This window comes from Trichoplax adhaerens, genomic scaffold (assembly GCF_000150275.1).
Source record: "Trichoplax adhaerens TRIADscaffold_9 genomic scaffold, whole genome shotgun sequence".
Classification (NCBI taxonomy): Eukaryota; Metazoa; Placozoa; class Uniplacotomia; order Trichoplacea; family Trichoplacidae; genus Trichoplax; species Trichoplax adhaerens.
The window spans coordinates 952120-961580 of record NW_002060951.1 but is presented as its reverse complement, the minus strand read 5'-3'; the positions used below and the strand labels follow the sequence as shown (position 1 = coordinate 961580).

At 31.7% G+C, this 9461-nt stretch overlaps 1 protein-coding gene across 1 annotated transcript; it reads left to right on the top strand.

The window, feature by feature from the left end:
- Positions 1–1820: 1820 nt before the first annotated feature.
- TRIADDRAFT_28550 (uncharacterized protein) lies at positions 1821–7918 on the top strand (the record flags this gene model as incomplete). The annotated part of the gene is made up of 12 exons (XM_002115051.1): positions 1821–2045; positions 2981–3096; positions 3509–3562; positions 3693–3858; positions 4887–5055; positions 5135–5446; positions 5723–5843; positions 5963–6085; positions 6407–6542; positions 7141–7203; positions 7296–7433; positions 7715–7918. 12 exons carry the CDS (start codon positions 1821–1823, stop codon positions 7916–7918), a joined length of 1827 nt encoding a protein of 608 aa, XP_002115087.1.
- Positions 7919–9461: the final 1543 nt, after the last annotated feature.

Below are 9461 nucleotides of genomic sequence, written 5' to 3'. Positions count from 1 at the left end.
ATTGTTAAAGGGAATAGACTAGGCAAATTCTAAGATCAATTTTATGTATGTATTTATGCGGCTACGCTTAGCATACATGACAATACTGTTTTAGAAATTTGGGGTACAGAAGAGTTGATGAACAAATAGTTCATAAGGTACGAATTGGCCATTTCATTTTAACTAGTTTGCGATCCTTTCCTTATATCGATTGGGTAATTTTAAAGCGTATGATTCTAGCTAAAGTCAAAAAATAATTACTAATCGACAGCACAATTTATCAAGTTAAAATACAGAATTTTCATTGATGCATTTCTAAGAAATATCACAGTTTACTAGAAAGGTAAATGCAGGCTACTAATCTCTTTCTTCCCCCTATAACTACCGTCCATAATAAAGTTACGACAATACGTTGAGGTTAAAATAGTTTATTACAATAGTATACAATAGTAGAATGTAGGATTTTGATAAGTAAACCTTAAACACCACTAAACCTCAGATCGAATTCTCTTCGAGGCATCCTGGCTTTTATAGCTGTTTCTTATTCCTACAGGCTGTTTATAACTTTGTTTGTCTGATGTTCTTCTCGGTCAAATACTATTATGACGCCGACCTTGTCTTCTTTATACTATTCCTCTTGTTAAATCCATATCCATATCAATTCTACGTTAATATTTAACAAGAATCTTATTCTATTCTCTTGCACTGTACCAATAGTGCTAAAATACGTGCTAGTAGTGTTCGCAAGTTTAGTTTTTTAATTTTTACATATTTACAGTTAATTATAATTACTGCTGAGTGCTGGCACAATGTTACTTTATGCCGGATGTAGTAGTGGATTAATTTCATTTAATTAATTTCAAATTTTGTGGTAAAGATGTCCGTTGTGTAACTGTTCAAGTAATATCCAAGCATAATAATTCCTCTCAATTTACTATTTAATATGAAGTGAAATGATTTCTCCACAGAATAGATTGCATAACTTGTACTAGTTCGTCTAAAAAGTGCCTGAAATGACCAAATTTAGTTGTGGTGTTGCAGTAGCAGATAGATTGCGTGCAGTTTCTTATTTACTGTTAGCTACTGACGATTTATTATTGAGAGTTTTTCCGTAGCTAATAGGTTAATCTTTGTATAGTTCTTGATTATATATCCAAACTAAAAATGCTAATGTTACAAGTTCAATATGCACATACGCGTATGTCGATGGAACCTTTCTACCGTCTTCTAATTATGTCACTCTCTAGTATTAACTAACAGTATCGCATTCGGTATAAGAAACCTTAATCACTTCTTTAAGAAATTTCTCTAATGTCTTTACTTCATCTCAATCAATAATCATTTATCCTGCTAAGCTGAACTCTGAATCCGGAATGCTTGCTTGAGAATTTTACGTTAATCTCAGCGTTAATCGAGCCTGTACGTCTTACAGAATCATAGTGACGCCTAGTTGTAGATTACTACAAATGAATTATTTCTTTAATCGAGCATATGAGTCTTGCAACATTGTGATGATATTCAGACGCAACCACTAATATTAAATCATCACTAGCGATAAATGGATCTATTAGTAGTCTTGTAGTCATTTTAGCTAAACTCATTTATATCGTAATGAACCAACTAACAGCTACAGCATAATAAGCTATAGATACTCTGAGGAAAATTTAGTAATCCATGAATAAGTTATGTAATAATACATATTTGATATACTAGATTTACCAAAAATAAAGTTGCTAACCTGCTTCCTAGTTTCATTCATTGAATAAAGCAATAGTCATTTGTCATGCTAATCCTAGTTCTTGATTGAAACTAACCTTAAATCATTTATTATCTTAATTAAGATGCCTTCCGAAGCTACATTTTGCTACGATGACAAGTTACCAAAACAACCTGTACCAGACTTACAAGGATCTCTAAAGAAGTATTTAGCCTCTGCTCTTCCTATGGTTAGCGATGAACAGTATGCAAAGACAGAAGCTCTTGTCAAAGAATTTGGCAAGCCAGGAGGAATCGGCGAACAGCTTCACCAAGTTGTTGTGGAGAAAGCAAAAACCACTAAAAATTGGGTTAGATTTTTATCATTGATATTACCTTTATCGTATTTCTATTTTTCAATTTATTCAGTAATATTTTTTATGATCATTTCGGTTGCACCATAGATACGAAGTGATCAAATAGATACGGTAGCATCTAATTAATGTCCAATGTAACAATCCAAACTATACCATCTAATTGTCATAGACGTATTAATCAAGTTATTACCTTGCTTTGGATTTTATTTTAGTTATTTTTTTAGCATATTTCGTTATAATCGATTGTCATACTAATTAATTATGTAAAATTTCAATGTTAGTCAAAATTTGTCGTTTTCGATGAATTTTAAAATTATTATTAAATGAGTGCTCGTTAGACATTTCCATTACATTTTATATTATAATATCTGTTTACATGGTATCAAATATTTTCGAGCCTAACAAGTGCAGCAAATTTTGAACTTTGATATTAAAATATTTATACGATTTGCGCGTATGCCATAATATAGAATTAGTTATTTACGGTATAAAATAAAATTATGTAGATTTATAGCCTAGTATTACTCTAAATTTATAAATTATAGCTTCATCAAATAAGCAGTGTTTATTTATTCATATTTTTGCATATAGCAATCAACTACAATGGTACATCTTTAATTTTACTATAAATACTATCAGAATTAGGAGGAATCACGATGTAGGCAAAATTACTTACTGCTATCGTAACGAGTATCAGAAAATTTAAAGCCATAATTATTTCTCAGTTAAGATACCCATACGCTACTCCACCAAAATAGGTTGACGTAAATTATTTTTATTTCTAGAAGAGTACGATATGTTAATATAAGTCTTAAGTAACGAAGATCTCATCCATTCACATACCAATAGCCAAAGATAGTTTAATATTTCTTCATAGTATTAACTTATCTATTTCCTTTCTCACTTATTCTTCCGATATGATATCATAGTTAGCCGATTGGTGGACTGACGCTTATTTAAAGTCAAGACAACCAGTCGTGTTGACCTCCTCGGTTGGTGCTATTAGTGGTTATGAACCAGTCCAGACGGAAGACGAATATATAAAGTAAGAAATGTTAGCCCAATAAGGCTATTAAACGTAATGTTAGATATAGTCTTTAATGTGTTAGTTATACACATGTAACTATCTGCAATATTGCAATAATATTATTATAGTACTTATAATACTATGCTATGGCTCAATAACACTTTAAAAGTAAACTCAGAAGTTACTGCAAATACAGTAGTTGCAATCTGTAGAATAGCTTGCAATCATGTACACGTATATGATGTGCAAACTGTAATTATAAGTAAGGTGCGAATCTATGAAACTGCAAATACTAAATTACTGTAATCAAGAATCAGCCACAAAATTTACTTACGGAGTGTGCTCAATTGCATGAAATATAATATTTACAAATTTTAATTCCAGTTGCGATTATCATTTTAAAGACGCTTTTATATTCTATTTTGGATAGCCTTTCCGCTAGAGCAGCCGTCTCTTTAGCAACATATTACCAACAAATATACCAGTAAGCACTTGAGTAAATCCCCTTTCTGATAAGTTAAGATTCTCATTTTGTAACAGTCAAGGCTTAACTATTCTAACACAAGATGATCGACAACGATAATTTCAACCAATTTTTGATGCTTTCGTCTTAGACAAACCTTACCTGTGTATAAAGCGGGTGAAACTATATTTTGTATGCATCAAGCCAAGCATTATTTTGCTAGTGGTAGAATTCCTAGACAGGATAGGGATGATTTTGAATACCAAAAACTTGACGATGATCTTTCTACTCACATGATTGTTTCCCATAATAATCAGGTACGGTGCAATAGAGTCAAAATAATATATTAAAAGTAACTGATTTAATTACGACACTTTAGGAGTAAGATAATATTTAAGTTGTCAACATGTCGTACATGGATATGCATCTGTGATAAAGTGATCTTCAAAACAATAAATCAAGAACCACAGTTTCGTGCAAATTTCACTTTATTACAGAAGTTAGGTTCGTCTAACTACCAAGGACTATCTGACTATCTGACAATCTACTTATTACAGCAAAATTCACGATTTATATACGATTAGTTACAGAATGCTTTTACTGTAACAAATCTTATCTTGCCCATTAAGTCGCAAGATCAGATCTAAATTTACTATCGCGCAATCTATTCATAAATCGCGCGTCTACTTAAAGCATTACAATACAATACTTACAGTACTAACATACTAAGCGCAAATCTATTTACTGTATATCTCAGATCTTTATATAAACATCTTAATAGATTCGCTACAATACGTACTGTAAACATCTTCTACAAATAGACTCTTACACAATCTTACACTCTAGCTTACAAGTTAAGTTATTCTCGTAGAGTCTTATAATAGTAATCTAAGCTATATTTGGGGCTGCACTACAGCATCATATGCCAGTGTAGGCTTAAACTGAGATTAGATATTTTAAAATCAATATATAATCGTAAACAATAAAAAATTATTACATTACTCCTAAATTATAGTTATCTCTTGTTCTGGCCTTTAAAATAAAATTGCAAAATCTAATAAATAAATTCTAGGCCTTCAAATTTACCGTTAATGAAGATACAAGAGGAATATAACTTATTTGCAAAGGAACCGTATAGAAATTGAATAGTTATTGTATAGATGCTATTAATTACATTAATTATACGAGTACTGCTAGTTTTCACTATTTGATACGGCGTTGTAATAGAAATGAAAAGAGTGTCTAGCATATGCGGGTATATGAAACTCGAATTACAGCGGTGAAGTTAATATCATTTGCTATCTTACTTAATTAATATACTGTATATCATATTGTTACTCCGTAGTTTTTCGTTGTTGAAGCAATCAAAGACAATAAAGTTGTTTCGTATGCCGAAATGAAAATGCAAATTCAACGAATTATGCAAATGTCAACGGAAATAGCAGAACCTGTAGGTATACTAACAACAGCAGATCGTGAAACGTGGGCTAACGCCCTTCGACTTTTAAATCAAGGTGATTTAAAATAGTATTCACCAATATGACGTAAATATGAACAATGAAATATCATAATGTGGTATAATTATACATTTAGATCCTGATAATTATCGAAATTGGCGTACTATTCATCGTGCAATCATTGTCTTAAGCCTAGAAACGAAAAAAGTTGAACCCAGTGTTCAACCAGATCATCCAGATTATATGGATGAATTATATAGTATATTTACGGCTAACGGCTTACATGGATATGGCACTCAGTTCAACAGTGGAAATCGATGGAATGATAAAGTTCTCAATTTCTCGGTAAATGGATATGGATGTTTCGGCTTAGCAGCGGAGCATTCAAATATAGATGGAGTTCCAATCTTTCAGCTCGTTTATTTGATAGAACATTATATGTACGTATGTTTCATTAAATCTACTCTAAATATTCTAATTTTAATATGATAATGTGAATTAAATATAAGACTTTAGCTTGTACAAATTACTGCATCCACGTCAATTAATACAGGTTAACTGTTAAAAACAAAATATCAAGATACTACCGTAGATGCTACTTCAGAACCGAAAGCATCATATTCTTCTGCATATAGCATCTCTACTATCTTCATGCCGCATAGACTTTGCTATCAATATCATAAAATTTATATTTTCTAAATCGATTATCACAGTAAAGCGGTAGATACCAGTCAGTCTGTTTCACAAGAAGTTTTAAACCAAGTTGAACAACCGAAGAGAATTGAGTGGAAATTAAATGATGAATTACATCAAATTATTCGACAAACAGCTGAGAAATTTGATAAGTTAGTCTTTATCATAGAATTGATAAAAAATATTTAAATACGCAGATTTATTTTCACGATCAATCATTATATTACGTCTAATAAAAATTGTATTAATACATGTATGTGTTAACACACAGAGCTGTGGAGGATGTCAACCAACGTGGTATGATCTTTGACGATTATGGTAAAGAATTCATAAAATCCATTAAAATGAGCCCTGACAGCTTTATACAAATGGCTCTCCAATTGACATATTACATGTAAGTAAGAAATGATGTATAATTACAAAGGATACTATTTTCTATTTATCATAAATCACCTAAGCTATGTTATGTAAGACTGAAATGATTCAGTTTTAATATATTTGCATCGCACAATTTACTACCTAAGTGATACCGCCACTAATTTATATATATTCATCCTATCTAATGGCATGCCTAAATAAAAACATAGTCTTTAAATACTTGAAAGAATACAAAAGGATAGCACTTTATATCAGGAATATAAAATGCAATAGATTTAAAGATATTTCATCAGCTGCCGAAAATAATAAATGTGCCGACAATTTCCTTTTAAAATAGACTTGAGAATAAATTACCGAATCATTACGAAAGCTGTTCAATGGCTCGTTATACTTATGGTAGAACGGAAACTATTCGCTCGACTACATCCAAATCAAAAATACTCTGCGAAGTTTGGGTAGATCCTAAGTCGACGGTAAGGAATAAAGTTTAATGCGATCAATACGGTGAAGTTGATTGAAGGACTTATCCGGTATCACTTCTCAATTGCAATACCTTGAATTATCTGGCGTAGTATTTAATTCCACACCGGACAAAAATTCGTTTACTTCAGCTTTATCTTTCTGAGGATAAAAGACTAATATAGGGATTGTAAATTATGGATAGCTGCTTGTTTTGCTGAAGGTTTACTACGACAGTTAATAATTTTCTACTCTATAGTGACAATCATTATAGGAATGAATCAATATATTGCGTTGTGCTAATATTACTAGTCATTCTATAACTGCTATGCTAGGAATAATTAAAATACAATTATTTCATTATCTTTTCAAAAGACATGACTGCAATGTATAGTTATTAGTACAATTTTAGGATTATTCAATGTTTCACCAAATAGCTACTATGACAGTTACGGATTCTATCTATAGATTCAATTATTATATCATTTGCAGGAAGCGATTTGATATGTGTTGTAAATTATTCTTATCATTATTTTAAGGATACTTCTAATTATTGGAGGATAGCATAATGCTATTATTTTGTGCGCTTTATTATTGCACTTTCTTTTACAGATAAACGATAAAAAAGTTGCTTTCATTGAGGCTGTAAAAGCCCATAGTCAGCTAGCTAAGGAGGTTAGTAAAAAGATAAAAAATACTCACGTAATTAAAATTTATGCTTGATAATCTCGTTGAAAAGCCTAATATTTGATATTTCATAATTATAGACTGCAATGGGTAAAGCTTGGGATAGAATTATGTTCGCAATGGCAACTGTAGCTTCAGAAAAAGGTCTTCCCCAGCCAGAAATATTCAGCGATCCTGCTTTTCAATTAATGAGTCAATTTCAGCTTTCAACCAGTCAGGTAACGTCAGGGACTGGTAATCCCTGGTAATATCGATGTCTGACATCATCCCCATAATCGCATAATTTTATCGTTAATATTTCTTAGTAGAATGAATCATAGCGAATTAAGTGTTTTACATCAAAGTTAATTCTATATCAATGAATATAATTGCCCAGCATACGCTCTTATCTCCACAACTTTTATTGAATATGCAATGTTTTTGCATTTGCCGATTGAATCAATCGCTTGTAGTCATATTGGCTGTAGCCTCATGGTAACCTCATTGCTTTCTAATTTAGGGCACATATGGACCATTTTCAAATTCAATATTTGCAGCTGTATGTAATGAAGGCTATGGTGTATCTTACAATATACAACCGGATCGACTTACTTTCACTTGTAGTAATTTTAATAGTTGTGAGAGAACGTCTAGTAAGAAATTTCTGAATTCATTACGACAGTTTCTTCGCGATTTCAAACAACTGGTAACTAGCAGTAAGTAAAGTACTTTACTATGTTATCTAAACATTTGACAGTGTTACCTGATTGATAGGTTAATCAGGCATATATTCAAATTTGATGATTACTTACTTATAATCCCATCAATATGATTTGATAATCAATGAACATCGAGTTTTGTATTGTGTCGACGACAGACCACTAGAAAAGATTTCTTCTAGTGGGTCATGGGTTGACTCATACATCTTACCTCTATGTGATGCTGTAACCAAATATCAAAATTACATTTTTGATATTATTTTAGATTAAATGAAGATAATGTCACTTTCATCTGTATGATTTTATAATTTAGTTAATATGCATTTTTGTTCGAGCATTTTCTGTGTTGGTCTAATAAAAAGTGAATGATCTTGGTAGCTTTATCCATGTGATTGATTGTACTCCTTGTTAACTTGAGTATTTTTATTTAGCATGATTAGTCTAAAAACGGGTAATGAATACAAATGTTCTAATTAGTTGCATGTGCCATTTTTTACACCGTTGGCATCTTATCACTGTCAACAAAATTCCAAGGTATGTGTCTATTGTACATTGCATCCTAGATAGTTGTCAAAGATAATGAAATTGCGAAGAATTCGACAACTAACATAAATCATTTAGGGATACGGTTGCAACATGATTTTAATGTATTCTTGATAGTTTATCGCAGTCGATGAAATTGCAATCATTTTAATACGTAGAGCTGCAAGACGATAGCAATAAAGCATCAACTTTATTCGTTAACTATGCGAAAATAGCCTGAACATGCCTAACAGAATGATTATGAAAAACAACAAGTGATTTGATGACCAGTGACTAATTGCAAAGTTTACAATAAAAGCATTAAAATATTTAATTGTTGGGAATTTACTACCTATTAATTGCCCAGGGAGTGATTTCCTATCTAGTAACTGCTGTAGAATGTATATATTGAAATGAACTGGGATATTATTTCAATCTATTACCTCTACATAATAGTACAAGTATGCTGTTTGCTGTTGAAGAGAGGCGACCGAAAGTCGTGGAACCTACTTCATGATGCATATTAATGCAATGCGACAGGTGCTGAATGCCTTTCACTGATTGGCTAGAACTGGCTTCATTGCCAATGAAATCCATATACGGTATGCCAGTGCTTGGTAGTTTAAGTTTAGGAGATAAAAGTGAAGCACTTTGAGTCTGTACAAATTAGCATCACATAACAAGAATGTCAACCCTTTGCCTCACGCCATATCGACGAGTAGCATGGTCGCATTGAAATTCCAATCTATTCATGAATAGCAAAAATGCCCTTGAAGATCGAGAAATTAGATGATTTAATAATGTCTAAAATGATAGTGGGAGACAAATTAAAGGACCTTGAGCTTAATATTCGTTGGATACGAACATCTTGCAGCAAGAATATCAACCCTATGATAGACGTTATATCGATGTGTAGCTGATTCACTGAAATTCCAATATATCCATGAATAGCAGAAATTTCATTGAAGATCGAGAAATTAGATGATTAATAATGTCTAAAATGATAGTAGGAGACAAATTAAAGGA